Consider the following 26,497-nt stretch of genomic DNA (forward strand, 5'->3'; position numbering starts at 1 on the left):
TAAATACTTTTCTTAATACTCAAAGTTTATCTTTGAGGAGTTACAAGGGGAAACATAACAAATATGATCTAAGCTAGATGGTGCACAGGGAGATAATTATCAGGCTGTAGGAACAAAATGTCCTGCTACGGGTGAGAGACTCGGGCTCTTCCTAGTAGAAGATGTTCTATTATGGCCAATAATTGCTTAAAAACATTTCCTCTTGCCCAGCCTGGGTTGATAGGATTCTAGAAAGTCTTTCCCTGCTGTATGGCTCACCAGGGGGTAAGTCAGAGGTATTCTTTGCCCACAGATGGAAACTCGGTAAGGAGGTCTAGCAGGACCTTGAACTTTAAGGCATGGATGTAAACATGCTGACATGAAGTAGTGGCCTTCAGGGAAGGTGGGGGCCCAGCAAATAGCCGCAGGGGCACAGGCCCATATGCTAGATTAGAACAACATGTGGCTGAACTTCCCCGAAGGGAGCCACCCATTTTTAAAAACATTTGGGATGTATTTCAAACCGCTCATGCAGTGGGTCCTGGAGAATGGGGGTAGGGAAGAAGGCAGAAGACGCCGTCTCTTTTTTTTTTTTTTTGCGGTACGCGGGCCTCTCGCTGTTGTGGCCTCTCCCGTTGTGGAGCACAGGCTCCGGACGCGCAGGCCCAGCGGCCATGGCTCACGGGCCCAGCCGCTCCGCGGCATGTGGGATCTTCCCGGACCGGGACACGAACCCGTGTCCCCTGCATCGGCAGGCGGACTCTCAACCACTGCGCCACCAGGGAAGCCCCCATCTCTTTTTTTTTTATAAGCTGCTTCTTTAAGTGTTTAATGTGGTTGCAAGTTTTAAAAAATAAAAATCAAATGTTTTGAAAGAAGCAGGTGCCAAAACACAAGGGATAGAAAAGTTTTGCACTAAACCACACTCACAGAGCACAAGGGGGGCAACATCGGGCTCCACCTGGGAGATACAGAGGTTCCCAGGGAGGCGGTGGCTTAGAAAGGTCTGGGGGGGCCCCCTGGCAGGCAATGGGGGTGAGTCTATCCCTGAATTTACCAGTTGGCTTCCTCTTCCTCCTTCCGTCTCTTCTCCTCCCTTCTTCCCACCACCCCGTCGTCTTACTTCCTTTCTTTCCTTCAACAGATATTTACTGAGTACCAACTATGTGCTAGGCATGGTTCTGGGCATTAGGGATATGGCAGCGAACATACTGTAGTGGCAATAAACAGGCAATAAACAAATAAGAAAGTGAAAAATATAGTATGTTGGACGGTGAAGAAAAATAAAGAAATGAATGAGGAATGGCTGAAAGAGTGCTGTACTGAGTCTGAAAGCATAAATTGACCAGCATAGATACACTTCCTCACTCTGGGTAGTGAATGTCTCACATAAAAGAGGCAGCATCATTCCAGCTGCCAAGTTGCACTTACTCAGTGAGAATGCCATCTGCTGTGTCTCTTCCCTCAGGGGTCTCCCAGGACACCCGGACTGTCAATTTATTGGGTTCCGCAATGCGTTCCTTCACACTTGGGCACTTGATTCTAGGAGGTTCTATATCTGCAAACAGAACCAGGATATTCTCGCCATCAGCAGGAAATATCTCATCAACCTGGGGTTCAACACTCAGCATTTGACATGCCCAAAGGTCTAGGTGCTCCCCACTTTTGAAGGGTTTCTTCACCCCTCTGTATTTCTCTTCCCTCCCTTCATCTTGCCCCTTCTTGCCTGCTAGTTTTAAAGATTGAGTACTCACTCACCTGTGCATGGCTAAACCTGCAATCAGCTGGCCTTGCTAGGTGTCTCGTGGGGTAATTTATTAGCTACAGCAACTTCTTCCCCAGGCTTCCAAACTCTGCCTGCTGACTTGGCAATATGGCAGTTACTCAACTAGAAGTCATTCAGCCACTGTGAGTCCCTCCTGCTTTAAAGACAGGGTCATAGGAGACTAGAGGAAGGTGCCTTAGGTATCATCTAGTTCCATTCAATTCAAGGCAACAAATCTTTAGTGAGTACCTGCCTTCCCCAAGGCATCATTCCAACTGCTGGGTTTGGGTGGGCACAAAGGCAAGAGAACCATGTACTTCTCAGAGAGTCTACAGTCTGTTGGGGGATTATGTTACCATATGTGAAATATGACACGAGGTATAAAATGGCACTGCCCCAGGCTACATAAAAGTAAATGCTATAGGGACTTCCCTGGTGGCACAGTGGTTAAGAATCCGCCTGCTAATGCAGGGGACACGGGTTCCAGCCCTGGTCGGGGAAGATCCCACAGGCCGCAGAGCCACTAAGCCCATGTGCTACAACTACTGAAGCCCGCGCGCCTAGAGCCCGCGAGCCACAACTACTGAGGCCGCGTGCCACAATCACTGAAGCCCACGCGCCTAGAGCCCGTGCTCCACAACAAGAGAAGCCACCGCAATGAGAAGCCCACACACTGCAATGAAAAGTAGCCCCTGCTCACTGCAAATAGAGAAAGCCTGTGCGCAGCAACGAAGACCCAACGCAGCCAAAAATAAATAAATAAATTTATTTATTTCCTTATTAAAAGAAAAGTAAATGCTATGGAGGCTTAAAAGAATTACCCAATGCTCTCATTTTACAGATCTGGAAACTGAGGCTCAGAGAGTTATTTATTTAAGGCCAGGCATGTAAATAATGATAATGTGAATTATAACCCAAATTAGAGCACTTACCCCTGGAACCAGCTCTCTCTCTCCTGGCTGTGTCTATTCCCAACATACTCCTCAATATCTTAAACAATGATCTGTCTGGGTCCACTCTCCCCTCCAACTGCCACTGGGCCACACCTATGGTTTTGTATTTCGGGACAGCAGTTTTACCTTGGTTCTGACCCTCCAAAGACCTCCCAAAGTTCCCCAAATAGTTTCTCTACCTGGTAATAGAATTTCTGCCCCCTCACTACCAAGGATGGGTTGATAATGAAGGCTAGAAATAAATGAGATGTCAATTTCTTACTCCGTTAGATTTCATCTTATTATAGCTAAAGTGAAATCAGAAGAAGGGGGAATTCAAACTTTGGCAAATTCTACTTGATGATTCTGAATAGGTAGAGAATGTATTTAAAGAGGGCAGAGTAAATTAACAACATGTAGATTTGCATTGCTTTACATGTCAGCTGGTAATTATTTACATGCTACTACAGCCTGAATGAAAATGAAATGTCATTCAATTCTGAATTACAAACATCTTTGAGAGCCTAAATGCACCAAGTAAAGTCTTCATATACTTTCTCCTGCGTCTTGTCCAATAACTTCTCATTTTATTTAGGGTAAGAAATTATGAATAATTTGTTAAACAATTTTGTCTTCAGCTATCCAAATTCATTTTCATTCTATGGCATGCTTCAATGGAGTGTGAATTTACAGCCCTAATACACTAATCCTAAATTGAATAACTACCATATTTTATTGAATCTAAGTCACTATCAATTGTGAGATGCATCTTAATTTCAGGGATAGTAAAATGTGAAAAAAAATATGCTTCTTAGAATTGATAAAATTTATAAATGTGATGGTGCAATGGAAGCTGCTTTAAATACATTAGAGGTGTCTATTTCCAGTTGATACGTTTTTAAAAAGAATCTCCCTTTTTCTGGTTTTACTATGATAGGTAATAGAAGACATACTTTACAATTCAGATGAACATTTCACAGCTTTGGGTGAATCAGGAAGACAAGTATACAATACCTGCCCCCTGCTGGCAACCTCATAATAGAAAGCATATTTATTTTTTAAAAATTTAAAGCCAAAAGGGAGGGGCTGAGGAGAGGAGATAGATTTCACTGTAAAATTACTTAGTGTTACCAGATTTTCTTGGAGTGACATTGTCAGAGTGAAGAGATACTCTTACCCTCTGTGTCACGTAAACTAAACAGCTGGATGATAGGCTGGGTTGTTTTCCCTATAAACTTGACATATTGACACTGAGCAAACACCACTCCAAATTAGGTTACCTGGGTGAAGAGTCTCAGAGCTTCTGAAAGCCAGCTTCTGACAGCTGACAATGATCTGTTGAAACTGGCCTAATTTTTCAGAAGTGGTGCTCTTCCAAGCCAGAAACAAGAAGAAATAAAGCACTAAAAATAATAGCTAATATTTACGGAACCCTCCTACCTGTCCACCCCAGGCGAAGTACTATCCCTGCGTTATTTCATTGAATTCTCACCACCACCTACTAGACTAAGTACTGTTATTATCGTCCCCATGTATAGACTGGAAAGCATCTCCTCTCTTTTGGAATTTCTTTGTGGTCTGAGATTCTAAGACATGATCGCATATTTTTCAATTATTTTAATCAGCCGAACACTTCTGTATGTCTGCCTGCTGCTGACCTAGTGTTTTCCTCCATCCTCTGCACATTTTTTCATGGTCGCCGGCTCCAGCTTCCCCTTACATCCTTTAAGAGCGGCAGCAGGACTGAATTCTGTTGCATCCTCCAGCGTCATGGCCTCTCTTTCAGCTCAAGAGACCAGCTGGCCTGCCCTTCCGCAGATGCTCCAGAACTGAAGCCTATTATTATACAGCCATGGCCATCATTGCTTTTTCTAAGTTATTATAAATTTCCATGAATGAAATAAACGAAGTTACTATAGAAACATAATCATGATTCCCTGTTGAGTCAGGATGCCCACAGAGCCAGTTATTGTGTGGCAACTGTGCAACTCTCGTGAAAAGCCTGGCCTCTGCCCCACTCACTGGAGACATCTGACAAACTGTCTCCCTCCTCTGTGCTCCAGTTTCTTCTCTGCATAGAAAAATATCAGAAACAAATATATTGCACTGTATCAACTACTGTTTATCTGAGAAGCTAAACTATATACCTGGGAATATTGAACACGTCTAACCAGGTAGGTGGTAGGTGGTAGGTAGTGAAAATAAGAAAGAGGGTGAAAAGGGCAATGTTCTGGCCAACAGATAACAAGGGGAAAAAACCCTTTAAACTAAGGTTATAAATTAACTGCATCCTAAAATGTTTGCTTAAATAATGTTTTCCAGTGGAGACCTGTGTTTGAACACGACTATTAGAGGTATGAAGAATAGGTGCTTCAGAATATAACAGGAACTTGTGTCTGGGACTGCCTGACCTGGGGTGGGGATGCGCGTTCTTCACTCCCTCCACCTCATTCTAAGGCAAGGTGATTTTTTTTTTTTTTTTTTTTTTGTGGTATGGGGGCCTCTCACTGTTGTGGCCTCTCCCGCTGCGGAGCACAGGCTCTGGACGCGCAGGCTCAGCGGCCGTGGCTCAAGGGTCCAGCCGCTCCGCGGCATGTGGGATCCTCCCAGACCGGGGCACGAACCTGCGTCCCCTGCATCGGCAGGCGGACTCTCAACCACTGCGCCACCAGGGAAGCCCAAGGTGATATTCTTATCTCAAGAATGTAAAGGATCATCACAGCTGCTCACAGCAAGCAGACTCCATTTAATGCTCCTTTCCTCTCTGATGTCCTCCATAACTCATTCCAACTGGATTTACGTTTGGGAACTATCTTATACATTTTCTTTATTAAATACAACTGATTATTGCAATGAGAACCGCAATTTTTATGCAAATTGTTTCTATAAATTCTTTTACATATATGGTATATAATACGATTTTTTGTTGAATTTTAAATTTTATTTTATTGAAGTATAGTTGATTTACACCAACTGGCTTTTTAACTAATCTTTTTCTCCCTTCTTTTCTCCCTCGATCTTTTACACCAACTTCCTCTCAATCTGTACAGTCGACGTGGCAGAGACTAGTGGTTGTTCACCTGCTCTCCCATCCCCCTTCTTTTTTTTAGCACAAAAGACGTTTCCCTGGGCCTGTGGCCCTCCAGAATAAAGACTATATTTCCCAGGCTTGTCTGAAGTTAGGTGTGGCCATGGGATGGCTTCCACCAGTGGGTTGTCAGAAGAAGTGATGTGCTTTTCAGAAAGTATGTGTGGCCACTACCCCCCCTTCCACCCTGGTTTGAATGTCCATGAGGTGGGGAGCCAGAACAGCATCTTCGACTGTGGGATGAAAGCTGCAAGTTGAGGATGGAAGGACAAATGAGAAGGAGTTTGGGTCTAGGACACTGCCCCGGACAAACATTTATACGAGAACAGAACTTCTATCTTGTTTAACGCATTATGACTTTGGCCTTGTTAACAGTACCTGAACTGGGATATAAGCAATCACACCTTTTTTTTTTTTTTTCTCAAATTTGGTATGGCATCTTCCAAGATGTATTTCACTAATGATTTCTAAGCTCTGATTTCTAACAAAGGATACTCTGGTGAATTTCCTGCAAAGATGGCCACCGGTAATCCCCTTATATACATGCAGCTCCTCCTAGCAAGAGGTGGAATCTGTTTCCCCTCCCTCTGAATCTGTGCCAGGCTTGTGACTTGCTTTGACTAATAGAATACAGGGAAAGTGACCCTACGCCAGTCCCAGGTGTAGGCCCTTAAAGACTCTGGCACCTTCTGCTGTTCACTATCTCAGAAGCCAGCTGCTGTCTAAGGAAGTCCAATTATCTGACTGGAGAGGCCATGTGGAGAAACTGAGAAATTATGAAGGGAGAGAGAAAGAGACTCAGTCAAATGCCAGCCAGTACAGTTGCCTCTGAGTGAGATGCCAGGCATGGGAGTGAAGCCATCTTGGATCCTCCAGCCCCAATCAGGCACTTCAGCCATTACTATGTGAGCCACCAAGCCCTGCCGAAATTCCCCATCCAAACAACTGACCACACAAAGCTTAGTGGTTTCAAAGAACCATGTTATTCTTCACAGTTGTTTGGATGGGGAATTTCGGCAGGTTGGTGATGGAGGAAGGAGGCGGTTATTTCCTAGGGCACAGGAAGAAAGGGACTGACAGAGGCAGAACAAACCTGGACACGGAAAACTTGCCCCATTGCTTGCTTCACCCAGCTAGAGTGTAATCCTTGCGGATGTCTCTGGAATGTGGTTCCATTTCTTTGGCACCATGAGATATTAGAAAACTTTCCCCAATGGACAGAAGAGTCAAGAAGAGAACCAAAGAACTCCACAATTAGAAGTCACTATCATCAGAAGCAAGATACCAAACTAAAAATTGCAACTTGTTGCAAAGCTGAAACTAGCTTCCTGAAAGTTTGCAAGAAAATGTGTATTTGTCAACCCAGGAAAAATTCAATATGATTTAAGAGCATCTACAAAATATGGGAACATATGTATATGTATAACTGATTCACTTCGTTATAAAGCAGAAACTAATACACCATTGTAAAGCAATTATACTCCAATAAAGATGTAAAAAACTAAAAGAAAAGAAAAGAAAAAGAAAGAAAAAACAAACAAAAAAACCCAATGCATTGACACATTTATTCTTAGCCCTATGATATCTGTATCCTCAACTGAATCTCTGGAAATAATACCATTCAGCCCAGCAAACTTCCTTGTGGGTCATTGGGTCAACCCAGCTGTCAGATGATTGGGAAGCCAGAAACGTATTCCATCAATTTGCATATCTAAAATCAGAGATTTTTTTTTTTATTCCAGCCCTCCATTTGTGTTAACTCTCCAACTATTCTATTCTGTAGGAAATATAAAACAAGCAAAGAGTAATTCCAAAAACCAAGTTGGTTTGTATGTGGACCTTTGTTAAAAAAACGAAATGGGGCTCCGTGCATGTCCAAAGATACCTGCTCGGTTTTCATTGCCCATGGATTTTAAACTTACTTGAATTTTGGTCTCTTTCTCTTTTGGCCTAGGAAAAACTGTTGGTCTAAAGGAGAGATCGTGTGTCTACTCAAAATCTGGTCTCTAGACGAGGCCTTGTAATTCTAACTGTCCATTATTCTAACTAAATGCCAATGTAACCTAAATGAACTAAAAATGGAAAAAAAGAAAAAAAAAAATCTCCCCAAACAATAGTTACTACAGTCTATGTTTTCTTTTCTTATATCAATGGAAGTTGCGGCTCTCTAAATATTTTACCCTCCTGCAATTTGCAGTATGTTGTTTCTCGCACACTGACTGATTTTTATCTATATCTGTTTCTGAAATAACCATGGATTTGAGCCCACTGCCAGAGCGTGGGCTGCATAAGAGAATGAATTTTAACTTGCGGTCCTTTCAAATTAGCCAGACCACAGAGTGAAAAGTGAAAAGACCACCACCTCAGAGTGAAAAGTAAGCCCAGTGTTCTCTCTTCCCTCCAGATCTGGAGGAGAACTAAGATGATTTCCTCAGCACTCAGTACAGCTCTGGCCCAGAGGCACTGTTCAAGGCTGTGTGGAAATCTGGGAAATGCTCGGCCACCATATGTCAGCTCCTAAACTAGGCTGAGGCTCTGAGTTGTGCTCAAGGACCCCTGAGCCTTGCCAACACACAAACAAAGTCATTAAACGAATTTAATAATACATTTAAAGCCAAAAGTGTCCATGATATCCCTGCAGTAAAATTCACCGGGGACAAGCTCCAGCTTATCTGTCACAAAATCTAAGAAAGAATTGCCTGCTTGCTTTGTCCATTTCTCTCCTTTTCCTGGGAGCTCATTGTTCTCTTGTGGCTCACGGGTACCCTTTTCACCATTACCCACCCCCCTCACTGCGTGCACAAATTCCCCTTCCCCCAAAGATGCCTGAACCTTGCCCTGGCCCGCTCTAAGATAAATGCCCTGAAACTGGGGTTCATTTCTTAGTTCTTTCTTCCTCCCTCTGGGAAGGTTCCAGGCCCATCTGGTCTGGCTTAAGACATGCTTGTTGCTTTTTGAGAATAATCAGCATTTTCTTTCCACTGTTGCACACAATCTGGACATCTGAACAGTGTGACCCCTGGAAGATTCTGCCAAAGCTTGCTCAGCATGAAGATTTGTATCTCCTCCCATCCCATCACCTCTGGCCCTTCCAATGTGAGGAAAGAGAGAGTCCAAAATGGGGGGGAGGGGTTGCTTTGAAGAGCTAGCTTGCACATACCAAGTCATGGGGAGAGAGTGAAAGCAACATCTGTGAGGGGCTCTTCTGACCTGAACATCTGGCCTCAGGTCATGTCCTTCCAAAGGAGCGTGTCCAGAGCTCACAGCCTGAGCGCTATCCTACGTGCACTGGCTGAGCAGGACTGCTCTGCGTTCTTCTCCTTGCTGAGAACTACAGTGATTCACGGGGAGATGTCTAAGACCTCAGAAAATGGTTGCTGTGCCAAAGGTTCTGTTGGTGCTCAGTTTTTCTGTCATCTCCCTTTTACTGCCTGCACTAGAAGTCACGAAATGACATTCCTTGGACTCCTTCTGCCAGCTGGGTACCAGCTAGGTTTGCCAATGGGAGGCACTCTCACGAGAATAGAAGGCAGGAAGAAGATGGAAGCCATTATGCTTCTGGTAGGGGCTTCAGTGAGGGTTTCCTGGGCTCCTGACTTCATTCTCATCCATGATGGTGTCAGGTACAGACATGTCAACATCAGCGTGAGCTTCTGGATCTGGGGTAACACTACCAGGCCACTTTTGCTCCCCTAGCCCTTGGTTGCTATGGATTTCTGCTGCAACTAATCCCTTGTAACAATGTTTTTCCTCTTTTGCTCCTCCAGCTCTTCCTATGTTTTTGTAACCCATGCCCCTTATTAACTTCTCCTCTGCTGGAAATACCTAGAATGCTTTCTGTCTTCCCAGTTACTGATCAATTCAAACTCCTACCTAAATCCTAGAAAAAGAAAAGCTCGGAATAAATCTGAGTCGGTTATCTGAGTAATTATCTGGACCTGGTGCTCTTGTCAGATGGATACAAGGTAAGGTCCAGGCTGTGACTCTGATGTAGAAGGTTTTTGTTCGCATTGGTAGGGAACCATTGACCAAACCTGCCTGCCTTGGCCAGGCACGATGACAACCGCTTGCCTGAGTTGTCTCACAGCAGGAGGTCCCGACAAAGAACGCAGCGCGCTGCTGCTGAAAACTAACCGGGAGAATTCGGGAGGGGCCAAAAGGAGGGAGGACAAGACATGCCAGCCCATAGTATGTTTGTAAAACTAAACTGGGGACTTCCCTGGTGGCGCAGTGGTTAGGAATCCATCTGCCAATGTAGGGGACGTGGGTTCGAGCCCTGGTCCGGGAAGATCCCACATGCCGCAGAGCAATGAAGCCCGTGGGCCACAGCTACTGAGCCTGTGCTCTAGAGCTCAGGAGCCACAACTACTGAGCCCACATGCCACAACTACTGAAGCCCTCGAGCCTAGAGCCCGTTCTCCACAACAAGAGAAGCCACCACAATGAGAAGCCTGCACACCACAATGAAGAGTAGCCCCGCTCGCCACAACTAGAGAAAGCCCACGCACAGCAACGAAGACCCAAACGCAGCCAAAAATAAAAATTAAAAAAAAAAAAACTAACCTGGAAGAATTCGGGAGGGGCCGAAAGGAGGAGGGAGGAGACGATATGTCCTGCCCTAACCTCCCAGAAACCCTCACGCTGGAATCCATCTTGGCTGAGAGATGCGCGCGCCACCAGGCAGGACCCTGAGTCAGACTAAATATGGGCACGAGCAAGATGATTGGCCAGAGACAACCCGGAAAGCTAACATCACCACCATATGAGGCTGTGAGCCACGTGGCAGAGCCGTTCTCCTGGGTTCCTTTACCCTCCTGCTCGCCTCCCAGGCGCCCCTTCCCAATAAAGTCTCTTGCTTTGTCAGCACATGTGTCTCCTCGGACAACTCATTTCCGGGTGTTAGACAAGAGCTCACGCTCGGGCCCTGGAAGGGGTCCCCCTTCCTGCAACAATATCTTGGCCAGGTCCCCCGGCTATAGCTCATTAACCACATAACTGCAGAGTAAGAATGGCTGATGCTGCCAAGGGATACAGTGGACAGTGGTACCATCATGAACACACCCTGGGGACCAAGGCCAGAGGAGTTGTTGTACAACTGCCCCCAGAGGGTAGCATCCAGTTTCAGTCTCATTCCTGAAGTATCTGCTCCAGACTCTGAGCAGTCAGGAAGGAGTCCTTGGGCAGCACATGGGTAAAGCACTCTCTGGAGGATGGGCAGACCCAAGCAGGGTAGGAGCCAGGCTCCTGTGGCCAACTGCCTTGGCACCTCAGTGCCAGAGCTGTCTCTGGATTCAGGGACTTTGAGCCTGAAAGCCTGGAGACATAGGCTTGTCTCTACACAACATCAAGCAAGTCAGGTGACCTCTCAGGCCTCATCCATAGATGGGGGATTGGACTAGAATGTTCTGCTGGGGTGGGTCCTGGCAGCTCTAACACTTTATGAGTAAACAGTCTCCTGGGACAGTGGTTTTCAACTACTTGGGGGAGTTTTGGAAAAATACCAGGGCCCCAGATATTCAGATTTAAATGGCAGCCAGAGTTGAAAACCACTGTCCCAGAGCAGTCTGCCTCAATGTTTAAAGGACATAGGAATCCCCTGGGGATCTTCTTAAAATGTGGATTTTGATCTGCCAGCTTCGGATGGGTCCCAAGATTCTCCATTTCCAACAGGCTTCCTGCTGGTGCTGAAACTGCTGGGCACTATTTTGAGTAAAAAGGTACTAAAGTTCTTCCCAAATTTGATTTTCTAAGGCAGGTTCTCCACCTTTAGAGCATCAGAATCCAGCAATCCTGCAGGTCCGGAAATCTGCATTTCTGATGTTGCTGTTTCTGATCAGGGGACCATAGTCTGAGATCCACTGCTCTCAGACAATGGTCCTGGATCCTGGCTGCACATGAAAACCACCTGGGAAGCTTTTATAATGCCACTCGCCTCCTCCAGCTGTCCCACATCAGGCTAATTGAATCAGAATCTCTAGGGTTGGACCAAGGCATGGCTAGGTTCGCAAAGATACTCAGGTGATTCTAATAAGTAGCAGGGGCGGGGGGCGGGGAGAAGGGACCCACTGCCCCTAGATGGGTGATTGTCAAGGAGTGGGGGGGAGTGATTTTTCTCCTTCCTCTCCTCTCTCCAGGGGACATTTGACAACGTCTGAAGACATTTTTGGTTGTCACAAGTGGGAGTTGGGGGGAGATGTTACTGGCATCTAGTGGGTAAAAGCCAAGGCTCTGCTAAGCATCCTAGAGTGCAAAAGACAGGACCCCAGGACGAATAATTATCTGACCCCAAATGTCCATTGTTCCAAGATTCAGAAACCTTGCCCTAGAGAATTCCAGGCTACACCCCAGATCTACTGAATCAGAAGCTGCATTTTTTTTTTTTTTTTTTGCGGTACGCGGGCCTCTCACTGTTGTGGCCTCTCCCATTGCGGAGCACAGGCTCCGGACGCGCAGGCTCAGCGGCCATGGCTCACGGGCCCAGCCGCTCCGCGGCATGTGGGATCCTCCCAGACCGGGGCACGAACCCGTGTCCCCTGCATTGGCAGGCGGACTCTCAACCACTGCGCCACCAGGGAAGCCCAGAAGCTGCATTTTTACCAAGTTTCCCAGGTGATTCCCAAGTTGGAGAAGCACTGCCCTTAGATCAGCGGCTCTCTCTTTAAGCACTTCGAAATGCCCTGCAAGGCTCATTAAAGCACCAAGTGCTGGGCCCCATCCCCAGAGTTTCCGATTCAGCAGGTCTGGGGTGGAGCCCCGAATTTGCATTTGTAAAGATTTCCAGCTCCCCGAACCACAACTAAGAACTCAGAACTACTATTTGCCCAACAAATCCAGACTAAGGTAAAATAGCCAAGTCCCTTCCAGTTTACAAACTGAGTGTTTGCTGACTACCAGAGTCGATGACAATGGAACTACGTCTGCCGGCTGAAAGACACAGAGATGCTCTCTGCAGGAATGTCCGGCCAATGTCAAAAACTCTGCTCAGTGCTACAGGGCAGCTCCCTGAACTAATGCAGCGGGATTACCCCGTACCTCTGCCAGCCTCCAGCTGCCTCAATCGCAATTCAAGAGAGAGACAAAAGTCAGAGGAAAGCCATGAGCTGTGAAGTCAACTCTAGCGTAGAGACTGAGGCTAGGTCTGCGCTGAGCCAGAGAAATAGGGATGAAGAGAACCACTGAAAGCAAAACCGGGTGCTTATGCTTTACATCCGGGACATGGATGCTTCCTTAAAAATCCACTGTACGGACACCCCCTGCTCCTCCCAAAGCAGGCGCCTCCTGAGGGCTGGTGATATTCTCTTACCGACACAGGAGGCTGGTCGGCCACTCCACGCCTTGTTGTCCATACACGTGACTGTCTGCTCCCCTTTCAGTGTGTATCCTGGAGAGCAATAGTACTCACACCGGGAGTTAAAGTAGGCACCGTCGACGCACTTAAACCCTCCATTTGCCGGCATGGCAAGGGTAGGACATCGCTTTTCTGAGAAAGAGAAAACCAGAGATTCAGTATTACTTAGATTTTGTTCATGGAGTTTCAGAGTCCAGAAACTCTGAAAGCATAGGGTGAAGAAAATTGAAATGTAACTGATAGTAGAGAAATGATAGATAGTGTAACCGAGCAGGACCCTACGGGGCCCTTCCCGGGGCAGACCCCTCCCCCATACCCTCTGCTGTAGCTCCTCTCTGAAGTACCCAGATAATAGCATCTGATGCAAATTCCCTGAGTTTTTCAGATGCTAAAACCACCACCAAATGGAAGAAATTAACTTGATGATCGTGAGCGCTAGCCCCCAGACCTTCTGGCGCCTAGAATGTTAACCTCCGTTTCCTCACCATCAGCCAATCAGAGAATTGTGTACAAGCTGAATTGTGTACCCTGCAACACCCCTCCCTCACCTGGCCTTGAAAAATGCTGTGCTGAACCCTTTCAAGGAGTTGGTGGGGCGGTGGGTTTGGGCTCGAGCCGCTCGTTCTCCTTGCTTGGTCCTGCCATAACCTTTCTCTGCTCCAAACTCCGATGCTTCGATTTGTTTGGCCTCACTGTGCATCGGGCACATGAACTTGCATTTGGTAACAATGGTTGCACGTCACACAGAAGGGACACGAAGTTTTACACCGGACTGGCTTGGGTTGGCATCCCAGCTAAACCACGGTCTTATGCTGGGCTCCTCAGAAACAGACGCTGAGACCAGGATTTGTGTGCAAGTGATTAAGAAAGTGCTCCCAGGGGAGACCAGTGAAGGGTGGGGGAAGCGGGACGCGGGAGGGGAGGAAGCCGGGCAAGGTCAGCCTCAGCCTGATTCCGCAGGGGAGCTCTGGAGTGTGAGTGATGCCTGAGTCTGCCCTGCCTCCAGGCAGGGCAGCTGGGCTTTCCTAATCCTTTACCAGTCAGTACTGGGCAGCTACAGGCTGCCCATGGGGAATGCTCTCCCTGTCAGGACGAAGAAAGCAGCCCTCTGAAAGCGCAGAGCCTCTTCTTCCTTGGTAGAAGATCAACCGAAGGTACAATTCATTAAGAGCAAAGCGCCCAGAAGCTGGGGGATGGACACACAGAACTGGTAGCAGGGCATCCAGGGACATATGGGGGAAGCACTGAAAGTGTTCACTATAGTCCCCCAGAGGCGTAGTCTGCCTAGACTGGATCACAAGGCTGCAGACCCCAACCTCAGTTTCCCAACAATAAAGTAATGGCACCCATATCAATAGCATTGTTGCAAAAATTGCATATACGTGAAATGCTTGGCACACAACAGGCGCTCCATCATGATAGCGCTTTTGAACAGCAATGGCATCTAAAATGCATTTCAACGATGCTGTGTCCCTTGCAGTTTCCCAAATGAGATGACTTTCCAGGAAGCTAAAAGTCAGCCCCTGAAATGTGCTTCCAACCTTCTCCCCTGAGGCACAGCGCCTTTCATGGAATCAGCATCCTTCCGCGGTAATTCTCTCCCTGCCTCCCTAAGTTCTACTCCTGGGGGGACGCTTGTGTCTACTGCCAGGAGTCCATGGCACAGCACCATTCTTATACTTCTGTCGGTTTTACATGTCTGTCTCTAATGCTATTCTGTGGGACCCCTGATGGCAGATGACCCTTGATGGCAGCTGGCCCTGGGGCCAGCACTTTGCTAAACAGACCTCTGTTCTCTCCCCCTTTCCAAAGAGCTGATCGCACCCCTCTGTCTGAAATGTGTCATCTTACTTCCGCCATACCTTAGGAACTAACGCATGGCTTCTGCTCACAAGGGGAGTTTTTCTCATCAAAGACCACAAAGCATTCAGTAAAAATCCATGATCTCAGAGCAAAAGAACTTTGGCCCCGAATGGCCCCGAGACCCCAACATGGGGCCGGGCTACTCACGCTTGCAGATGACCTTGTCCGACCACCGCTTGTTTGACTGGCAGATCAGCTGGGAAGAGCCATGCAGCTCATAGCCCTTCTGGCAGCGAATGTCACACCTGGTTCCCAGGGCTGTTTTGTAGTATCCTCCCTGAGGGGCCCTGCAGTACACATCCCCGTACTTCACCTTGATGGGGGAGCACCACGGGGTGTCTACAGGTAGCAGAAATAAAAGAGAGGAGAAATAGCAAGTGACATCTTCAGAAAATGTCTCTTCACTCTCGAAGTCCCTGGCTGGCTGCATTCCAGATTTTGGACCTCCAAATAGTGCCCCATGTCTTTTAAGTTGTCTCTGGATGGGGAGGTTATGATCATGGGACTAGGTGTCAGACATATACGAATATGGGTCCAGGTTCCTCCATTAGTAGCTGTGTGATCTTGGACAAGTTACTTAACCTCTCTGAGTCAATACCTCTACCTATGTCATAGGACTCTTACAAGTCTTCTTACAAGGACTGAAAAAAAATGCATATCAAGCGTCTAGCACAGTGCCTAGCACATAGTAAACGTTCAATGAATGCTTGTTCTTTTGAGTATTTCCCTTAACTAGATACATAATTCCCTTAGAGCAACTGTTACCATTGTGAACCTTAACCCCAGCCATCCATACAGAGTGGCGGGGGAGTCAATAATTGGTTAATTTAGATTTTTTTCCAAGTCTGTATCATATTCACTGTAAAAGCATTTAATACAATCTTAATGAATGTGAATGAAGCAACAGTTTCCAGGGTTTTGCCACAGGATATAATTTGGGTTTAACGTCACAGAACAATTTCTCCCCATTGGGAAGCTACCTCCTTTTTCAGATGTCCCCAGTTAAGCCCCATTTAGGTAAGAGATGACACCCTTCTCCAATGGCAAAGTTCCAGGGTGTTTTGATTTGGTCTCGTAGTTGTGCAGAGCACAGCTTAGGATGACACTATTAAATCAGAACCTCTCCCCTGGGCCTTTGGAAGGTGTCTCTGAGGGCCATAAAATTAGTAGGGCAAGACTAGCTCCTCGAAAGCTCCCACAGTGGCCACCGCACAGTCAATGGGGACCAGAGACTAGCTCCCTCAAGCCTGTCAGGCTCTCCATGCCTTGAACAGGAGCCCCCTCCCTAGGTAGGGCTGCCAGCTTCTCCCTCCACCCCAGCACCTGAGCTGACAGTGAGTGAAGTTCGTGCGCCATCATGTGGCCAAGAAGGAGGAAATCCCGTTTCACTTTGCCAGGAATTCTCTTCTGATGATGTGTTTCTGGCTGCTTCTCAGCCATGAAAACCAACAGTTCTGTCCAGGTCTCGTGCATGGACTGGTTTTTTTTTACTTATGTGCTTTGACATCTCCTTTGCCTAATATTTTCATCATATAATGTTTTGCAGACAGCTGCAAATGGGTGCTACCGTCGGGACTCAAGCAGTATTTCCTGGACTTTCTGGGGAGAAGTGATGCCCCACGCTTAGCCTACAGCTGATTAAGTTTGATCTCTTGGATGAAGTCTTGCAAGAGCTTACGCTAGGCCCCCAGGCCTTCCTTGAACAAAGTTTCCTTCCTCTTGGGTTTATACATCTACTCTGTATATGCTAACGTTTTTAAATGAGAAAAATCTGGACCCTGAAGTACAAAACAGCATACATATCTCCATTATTTTCCTCTAAGTAAAAGAATTTTTTTAAAAATAAATTTATTTATTTATTTATTTTTGGCTGCGTTGGGTCTTCGTTGCTGTGCAAGGGCTTCCTCTAGTTGCGGCAAGCAGGGGCTACTCTTCGTTGAGGTGCGCGGGCTCCTCATTGTGGTGGTTTCTCTTGTTGCGGAGCATGGGCTCTAGGCGCACGGGCTTCAGTAGTTGTGGCTCGCGGGCTCTAGAGCACAGGCTCAGTAGTTGTGGCGCACGGGCTTAGTTGCTCCGGGCATGTGGGATCTTCCTGGACCAGGGCTCGAACTTGTGTCCCCTGCATTGGCATGTGGATTCATAACCACTGCGCCACCAGGGAAGTCCTATAAAAGAATTCTTGAACTAATTTAAAATGTCTCAGTTCTTTCTTTGGTGATGGCTCCAGGTAAGCCATGAAGCTAAGAGATTTCAAGATCACAGGTAAATGAGAAGCCTTTGGGGTATGTTTGCTTAGCACTGCCAAGTTGTGGATATTTCTTCTATAATCAAAAGTCCGTAAGATAAATTCTGGAAAAATCCATAGATGCCTACCACTCAAATTAAACTAACATTTGGAACCTACTGGCTTCTATGACTACTAGAAGTGAGGTATATTTCTCTCCCCCTCTCTTTCTGCCTGTCTTTTCCAACTGTAATAGGAAAGACCACCCACAAGGAAACTCCAAAATGCACTTGGTGTTTTCAAGCTCAAAGAAGCACTTTTGATAGCCCATCAGAGGACTTTCACGATGTTAAATCTTAAAAGTCATCTGTCGCCTGACCTCTTTGTCTTTGTCCTCTCCCCCACCCCTTCCTCCTAACTTCCCCACTGCCTCACTTCCTCTTAGTTTCCCTGCCTGCCCTATTCCCCTGCTGGACTGCAAGGCTTCTGTGCTTCCCCAGCTCTAGCCTCTTCTCTTGCCAACTGGTCCCCTTCACTACCCTTTTGTCACCATCTCACAGGCCAAACTGTGAAATCCTTGATTGAGAACTGGGCTCCAGAGAGAGAAAATGAAATCCCCATTGGAGAGGGCAGAGGGTGATGAGGGTAGAATGAATATGGGAGACCCAGAGGGAGACAATGAAAGCAGTGAGCTACCGGAGTATGGTGGCTACTGGGCAGTCAAGAGGCCTGGGCAGATATTATCTAACTCTATCATCTCCTAGTAACCTGGACAATTCAAGAAAATTTTCAGGGACCCACATTCATAGTCTATACGAGAGAGGAATGGATGAGATTATTTTCAAAGTCCCATCTACAATGGTTATTTTTATTCTGATTAAATTTTATATTTATATCGGTGCTAAAATGTCAAAAAAAAGTCCCATCTAGCTTTGAAGTTGTATGATTCAAGTTCTTATTCCTCTCTGATCTCCTACCCCTCTCACACCCATGCCTACTTCCTTAATCCTTCTTCTGACTGATAACTTTGGGTAGTCTCTTGTAACCCTTCCACCTAAAGGCAAATCCTCTTTACATTCTACGTCCTGATCACAGTTCCACAGATGTACAAACTGGAAGAGCGTCCAATTCTCTACTTGTTTTTCGCTCAAATGTTGAAAACACTCACATCCTCCAGCTTCTGGACTTTGGCGTGAGTTTAGGAGGGGCACGATTTTATTTTTTTTTATTTTTAAATTTATTTATTTATTTTTGCCTGCATTGGGTCTTTGTTGGGGTGCGTGGGCTTCTCAGTGCGGTGGCTTCTCTTGTTGCGGAGCATGGGCTCTAGGTGCGCGGGCTTCAGTAGTTGTGGCACACGGGCTCAGCAGTTGTGGCTTGTGGGCTCTAGAGCGCAGGCTCAGTAGTTGTGGTGCATGGGCTTAGTTGCTCTGCGGCATGTGGGATCTTCCTGGACCAGGGCTCGAACCTGTGTTCCCTGCATTGGCAGGCGGATTCTTAACCACTGCGCCACCAGGGAAGCCCGAGGGGCACGATTTTAGAGTAAACTAATATGAGGCAGCAGACCCGCAATTCTTAGCATACACACATTATAGTTGTCTTTTCCACAAATGTGCCCAGGACAAATAGTTAAGGCAGCAGGTCCATTAGAGAATGACCTGCATATACATTTATTACAAATTCGCATATTTCAGTACAACCATGCAATTAGCAGATTTTTTTTACTCAGCTATTTTGAGTCTTCAAACCCTTCCAGCAGAGTTGCCTACACATCCAAGAGCTGTGCTGTTGTCAACATGTGGGGGGAAAAAAATCTTGTTTTTATTTATTCGCAAAAGGAATTTCTTTTGGATTACTTTCCAAGACAAACCTTTGGAAGATATTTTGACATTTTAACAGCCCTGCAGTGATAATAATTAAAAATTCAGTGAGTGACTTGAATTTGAAGTGCATGCAAATAGCATGAGTTAAAAGTGAATTAGCGAAACATTTAACATAGAGGTTTAGAGAAAGGAAGCTCTTATGCTGCTTCAATTAAGACAGGGTTTATTTAGGGAGAAATCTAAATCGATTATTCAGGAAAACTTTTTCATCTCCCTGGGCCATTGTGGAGCTCCTGGGGTAAGCAGTGTCATGTAGCAGACTAATGAGCTCCTAGTGAACTCTGGATGTTGAGCCAAAACATCTGGATTTCAAACTCTGGATGTTGAGCTAAAACATCTGGATTTCAGACTCAAACATAATGTTTGCTAGCTGTGTGAGTCTGCGCAAGTCACCTCCCCTCTCTAATCTGAGGTTCCTTCATTTGTAAATAATAACAACATATCTCTACACGCCTTCCTCCTTTCCTCAATTACTGTGAAGACAGGATGGCATTCCAAGTAAAAGAATCAAAAGCAATGCTTGCCACATTAAATGTTGGTTACACTTCACTTTCATTTTTCTTTTATAAATTTTATAAATTATCAATTTAATTAAAAAAAAATTGACTGAGTATATGCACTTGTGCCAGACACTGTGTAGGGGCCTAAGGATCTAGAACTAATCTCCCAGTGAACAATGGTTTGCCTCTAAGTTTTAAAACTAAAAAAAAATGACAATGAAAACAATTTCCTAAGAAGTATTTATTCTTAAACATTCCGGGTAAGCTCTAGGCCAGGCACGTATTTTCCTGCATCTGGTTTACCTTCCACACTTGCAGTGCTGCAAAGTGAGGATGAACACTGGGAACAATAATCTGAGGGCACTATATAGCCCCTCTTGGACATGTGAAGGGTCACATGTGTACGCATGTGTTTTAGGAAGATTTTTCAATAAGGGACTCGAAGAAAAAAAAAGATTTTTCAAAACTCTCAATTAAGAAGTGTTAGGGGGCTTCCCTGGTGGTGCAGTGGTTGAGAGTCCGCCTGCCGATGTAGGGGACATGGGTTCGTGCCCTGGTCCGGGAAGATCCCACATGCTGCGGAGCGGCTAGGCCCGTGGGCCATGGCCGCTGAGCCTGTACGTCCGGAGCCTGTGCTCCGCAATGGGAGAGGCCACAACAGTGAGAGGCCCGCGTACCGCAAAAAAAAAAAAAAAAAAAGAAGTGTTAAGTATGTATACGTATAGCTGATTCACTTTGTTATAAAGCAGAAACTGACACACCACCGTAAAGCAATTATACTCCAATAAAGATGTTAAAAAAAAAAAAAGTGTTAGGAATCAGAATACCACCTTACCCCAAACATCTAATTAACAAGTTTGTGCTTTGCTGGATTTGTTAATTCCTGAGGCAGTAATATAGGAGCTGTGGATACAAATGAGTATTTGTATTCACAGGTCATAAGCAAATGTGGAACATGGTGGGAAACACCTGGACATAGACACCAGTCATTATATTAGAAAGGTTGTTCACTTGTGTGGAAAACAATTGAAGGACTCTCTCCAACCAAAGGCTGACCAGTACTACTGTGATTCTCTTATAACTTAGACATATCACGACAGAGCAGGGGAGTGTCCTCCTGCCAGAATGCAGACAAATTTCCTGGGCAAAATGCCACAATAGAACTTTATTAATCAATTTTCTTCAACTTATTTCTCAACTGTAAAAGGAACTGGATTCAGAGAGAAATAATCTAAATTTACCCTCACTTTTCTCAGGGCTCCCAAAGCTTCAGAGAAACGACTCACCATTAGAAAATATTTATGGACATACTTACCCGAGCCTGCATAGAAAGTTCTTGGTTAGGCTTTTTATACCTGCTGGAGGGGGTGGATTGCTGGAAATGTGTAGAGATGGAGTTCTTTATCATTAAAGTTTCATTGGGCAACACACTTTACTCATCATTTCAGGAGCCAAGCCAGACTCAGAAAGAGCACAATGAAATGAGCTTATGAAAATCAAGTTTTCTCATTCCTCATTCATCTCAGTACATTAGCAGCACTGGGTCCAGATTTGACCTTGGATGTTTTACTCTGGACGATTCTGGCTGTAATGTATGAATTAGGTAGAACTCATGGCTTGATTTTCACTTGCATCAGCTAGAGCTTGGCTTTGCAGAAGTAAGGACAGTAAAGAAACTGATGAGAATAAAATGACCACTGGGCTGCTGAAGGACAGCACTTCAGAGATTTCCAAATGCTTTTTGTTTTCTTTCATTTGTTTTTCTGTATTTTCTTTCAAATGGGAGCATATGCATATTAATTTTAAAACATGTTGTTTTCTCGACAGGTAATTAGAACTTAAAATGTGTTGTCTGGTCACTTTATTATAGTCTGCTCTGCAGGGCAAAAAGGAAAGTCCTCCTGGCATCAGCAGGTCTTCATTAGCACATAAGCAAAGCATTCACCTTTATATCTAGCGTGTGAATACGCGACTTCATCGTCTTCTAGTGGTGAGTCTCCAGATCCTACAATAAAAAAGAACAGAAACTGCAGCAAGAAAAGCCACGTGATATGGACGAATATTTTTGAAGCACTGCTTTGGCACAGTCCATGCAAGAGGGGCTATTAGAACGCAGAGCCAAGAGTAAAAGCTTTTGTGGCCATTCATGAAGGGACAGGGGACCTCTCAGAGTGAACCTGGCTGGGCTGAGACTGCCAGATCCAATCAAGATGAGCCTCAAATGGTTTTGGAATTACCACATGCCAACTGAAATTCTGGACTCGGGATTGAAAGAAAGTCAACTTCACTCTGAGAAGAGGCCAATGGATATGAATCTCATGCCAGAGGAGACGCAGTAAAATGTGTATAACTCAGATACAGCCTAGACTTTCTCCAGCAATCAAAGAAAACCTAGCAGAAGTGGGTGTTTATGTTACCTGAGAATCAGTCCATTTTATGAAATGAACTTGGAGGATGGAGGAAAATCAAATGTCTTATCTTTTTTTTTTTTTTTTTTTTGCAGTACGCGGGCCTCTCACTGCTGTGGCCTCTCCCGTTGCGGAGCACAGGCTCTTCGGCCATGGCTCACGGGCCCAGCCGCTTCGCGGCATGTGGGATCTTCCCGGACCGGGGCACGAACCCGTGTCCCCTGCATCGGCAGACGGACGCTCAACCACCGTGCCACCAGGGAAGCCCAAATGTCTTATCTTAATGACAAAGAAATATAAAGCTGTCTTGGTATATCTGTAGGAAATGAGTGTTGAAATTGATGATCTGGATGTTTATTCAAAACCTCTCACCGAGGCACGGCTAAAGTCAAATTTCGTGATGAGTCTTGCTACCCTTGAAAACAACAGCCTCATAGAGAAAGTCTGTGCTTAATTTTAAAATTTAAACTCATTTGGAAGTTGGAACTGAATCATTTTTAACATGTTAAATATTGAATTCCAGTAAATGGTAGATGCTTAATCTTTAAAGCAGTACCAGGCCCCAAACTTCAAAGCGATAATCTTAAATTTAGAGATCTTTCCTCCTAGCCTTCCTAGTCTGATCACTGACTGTTGAGTTAACACCATCTTGATCACACATTTACCAGCAGGGACTGCAACCATCACAGATAAGAACATTCTCTTTTATGAGGTTATTGCAAGTCCTCACATGCCAAAGCCTTGTTACACATCTAAGAGGATTGCTACACAAACGAGTTCAGGGCCGACTGTCAGAAACTGGATTTCTATACTCTGGGTTCTGAGTTTTCTCCATTTGCCTTCACCTGTACACATAACTCCTACAGTGAGCCTTGATCTTGCTCGTTGCCACCAGGCACGTCAGGAATAAACTACATGCATTGTTAAACCACAAACTTAAGACCACAAGCTCAACTCTGGTGTCATTTGAAGAGTGGTAAATGTTTGCCTAAAGAGAGGAACCCTCCTGGTTACACCATGAGACAAGTCTTTATAATGAGTCAAAAGGAGATATAAAGATGGTTTGCATCACCACCCCCAAGGTAGCAGCGTCCCTGGCAGAGTAAAGCAGCTCTTCTGTTCATTTGTTTCTTTCTTTTTTTTTTAAACTATTGCTCCATCTTGTTTTGGCTTGCTCAGTTCTTTGTTTTTTTAATTTTTGGCTGTGTTGGGTCTTTGTTGCTGCACGTGGGTTTCTCTAGTTGAGACGAGTGGGAGCTACTCTTTGTTGTGGTGCGCGGGCTTCTCATGCAGTGGCTTCTCTTGTTGCAGAGCATGGGCTCTAGGCGTGCGGGCTTCAGTAGTTGTGGCACATGGGCTCAGTAGTTGTGGCTCACGGGCTCTAGAGCACAGGCTCAGTAGTTGTGGTGCACAGGCTTAGTTGCTCCGCGGCAGGTGGGACCTTCCCGGACCAGGGCTCGAACCCGTGTCCCCTGCATTGGCAGGCGGATTCTCAACCACTGTGCCACCAGAGAAGCCCTCAGTTGTTTCTTTGGAAAGCTCACTGAAACCCAAAACCAGGCATTCTCACTACTGCCTTTACTTAAATTAGAGCCTGCAAGGCAGACAGTTCAGATGATTTCAAGAGGTTACCTTGATTAGCAACTTGATTAGTAGCTCACTTATATTGGTCCATCCACCTCCACTTAGATCACAACCACTCATTATCTCTCTCTGCCTATCTTGAACTGTGATGACTCTAAATCAGAAATTCCCCTTTGCCAATGATTGTTCCAGGGGTAGGCATGAAACCCAGTATTGGCCAATGACAAGGAAAAATATGTCTGCTTTGGGGGAACAGGGCTTATGGAAAAGACTTTCCCCCTGATAAAAGAGAAAAGTGCACAAGAAAACTCTTTTGTCCTCTTTTCTCCCTTCCTGCTTTGGAAGCTATGGTGTAAGGATAAATGCCTAAAGCTACAGCAGCCATTTTACAACCATGAGGTAAGATGTCTCAGGACAAAAGGTTTTTGGCTGAGGATGGTAGAGTGAAACTATTAAAAGAGCCTGGGGTTTGTGATGACTTTATTGGGCTACTAAATCAACCCTAGACATCTTACCTCCATACTCCTTGCTAGGTCAATAATAAATGTGCTTTCAATTTAAGCCATTGTGAATAGCATTGTCACTTGCAGCTTAATGCATCCTAACTGATTCACAAATGAACAGGAAATTTACTGCCTATCATTGATAGGAGATAAGAGAATACAAAATAAACGGATATTAGCTATCCCTTCCCCCAGAATCCCAGTTTATATTCAGCCTAAACTCATATATCAACTTCTATAAAAAATGATGACTAGTCTACAAAATGGACATCATGAAGGATACAATAAGATCAAAGACCACTGACAAACTTATGTTCAGCAGACTGTACTTATTAAAGCTTACTAAAGCAGCAAAGGAAATTCACACATATTAGAGAAAGATTTTCCACAGGGTTAAAATAGAAAGAAAGGAATAAAAAGAGAGAGAGAAGTTGGCAGGGAAGGAGAGAGGGAGGTTTCCTAACAAACTCTTCCTTATTTACAAAAGGCCATCCCTTTAGAATTCTGGTTAATTGAGGTTTTATCGTGAAAACCATTAATCAGTCCTCATGTGGTTCAGATTACCACTCTTTGGAAAGAATGCTTCAGTGCTTCTTCTACACAAATACAAATTCTACATTGGCTCAGAAATCAGAAACTCAGTGCCATGTAGGATTCTGTCCCTCAGCCATACCTGGAGCCAATTCCATTTATAATTCTGCTCTCCTTGCAGAAACTTCATCTAAATCAACAGATTTGCAAAGAAATAGTCACTCCTTTTTTCCAAAGTTCAAAGACGGGTCTTCCTGGCCCATTGAATCCCACCCTTTCATCCAGTATGTCCAGGTAGTTAACACCATTGAGGCAACCAACACACTCTTAAGAAATATCTATTAAATGTATTAGAATTACACCAGGAATTTAGATTTAGAAGGCTAGATTGCTCCTTTCATCACCCTAAAAGTTTTTTCACTGTGACGGTGGTGGGTAGAGGGAGCATTTGAAACTAATGGAAGATGTAGCCAATTTGCTAAACTACATTCCTGTATTGACTGTGATACATGATGCAAGTTGGCAGATTTGCTGGTTCTGTGTTAAAGTTTTAGCTCAAAGGGTTGGGTTTATTTTTTAATTATTTTGAAGATAGCTATACATTCTAAACTTTTGTCAGAAATTTTTGTTTTCCCCCCTCATCATCCTTATTCTAATTTTATTACTATCAGGAGTCATTTAATAGTAAGCTGCATCATCAATTTTATACTGAAAGTCCATGGGAAAATCAAACTCACTTCATAGTAAAGATTCTTAACCTGGGTCCCTGGCCTCCTAGAGGAACAATGGAAGCGCTTTGGGAGAGTCCATGAACCCCTTGTAATTGGACATGCCTTTTGGTACATGAATATACTTTCCTGGGGAAAAACTTGCTAACTTTTAGTAGATTTTAATAAGGGTCTGTGATCCAAAAAATTATTAAGAATCATGGTTTTACAGCATTCTTTATTATGAAGCATGTTAGAGTATTTACTGAAGAAGTATGCAGTATATCCTTGATATTTGAAACTTTTTAGTATGGGAGAGGAGAGACAAATATATTTAAAACAAGGATAAGTGCTTATCTTTATTAGATCTTACTGCTTTCTTCTCTAGATTATTGTTATCCAATGGAACTTTCTGCAATGATGGACATGCTCTATATCTATGCTGTACAACAGGATAGCCACTAGCCACGTGTGATCATTAAGCATTTGAAATATGGCTAGTACAACTGGGGGGATACATTTTTTATTTCATTGAACTTTAATTAATTTAAATTTTTACAGCCATGTGGCTAGTGGTTACCATACTAGACAGCATAGGTCTAGACTTAATTTTAAAATATATATTTTGTGGAGATAAATCATGTCTCTAAATTGCTCAATGGTGAGAACCACGTCTAATTTGCCTTGTATACCTAGCATATGATTTAGAATTGGTAGCTGACAAATGTTGGAAGAAAAGAGAAAAATCTGCCTCATGTTTCTTATGACACATAAGTCATGTGTCATTATGCTCATATGTCTGGAATTTTTTTTTGGTTTTTTTTGGCGGTACGCGGGCCTCTCATTGCTGTGGCCTCTCCCTTTGCAGAGCACAGGCTCCGGATGCACAGGCCCAGCGGCCATGGCTCATGGGCCCAGCCGCTCCGTGGCATGTGGGATCCTCCCAGACCGGGGCACGAACCCGTGTCCCCTGCATCAGCAGGCGGACTCTCAACCACTGTGCCACCAGGGAAGCCCTGTCTGGAATGGTTTTATCCCACTCAGTACAGCTTCAGGATATAAATTTGAATGGTGACAATACTGGAGATTTGGATGTTTAGAAAAAGGTATTTTGGGGACTTCCCTGGCAGCACAGTGGTTAAGAATCCACCTGCCAATGCAGGGGACACGGGTTCGATCCCT

At 45.0% G+C, this 26,497-nt stretch overlaps 1 protein-coding gene across 3 annotated transcripts in view; it reads right to left on the minus strand.

Moving 5' to 3' along the window:
* Positions 1–26,497, minus strand: part of SRPX (sushi repeat containing protein X-linked) — a gene marked incomplete at both ends in the record, with an annotated part of 109,486 nt that overhangs the window by 36,469 nt on the left and 46,520 nt on the right. The window contains 4 exons of one of the 3 annotated variants that reach the window (XM_079727439.1): positions 1,411–1,537; positions 13,068–13,244; positions 15,123–15,314; positions 21,528–21,587. In XM_079727439.1, coding sequence (XP_079583565.1) covers positions 1,411–1,537; positions 13,068–13,244; positions 15,123–15,314; positions 21,528–21,587 — 556 coding nt within the window. The remainder of the gene's footprint in view (positions 1–1,410; positions 1,538–13,067; positions 13,245–15,122; positions 15,315–21,527; positions 21,588–26,497) is intronic. The other 2 variants (XM_079727440.1, XM_079727441.1) reach the window with 2 other exon arrangements.

Source organism: Hyperoodon ampullatus (assembly GCF_949752795.1).
Source record: "Hyperoodon ampullatus genome assembly, chromosome: X".
In the NCBI taxonomy this organism is placed as follows: Eukaryota; Metazoa; Chordata; class Mammalia; order Artiodactyla; family Ziphiidae; genus Hyperoodon; species Hyperoodon ampullatus.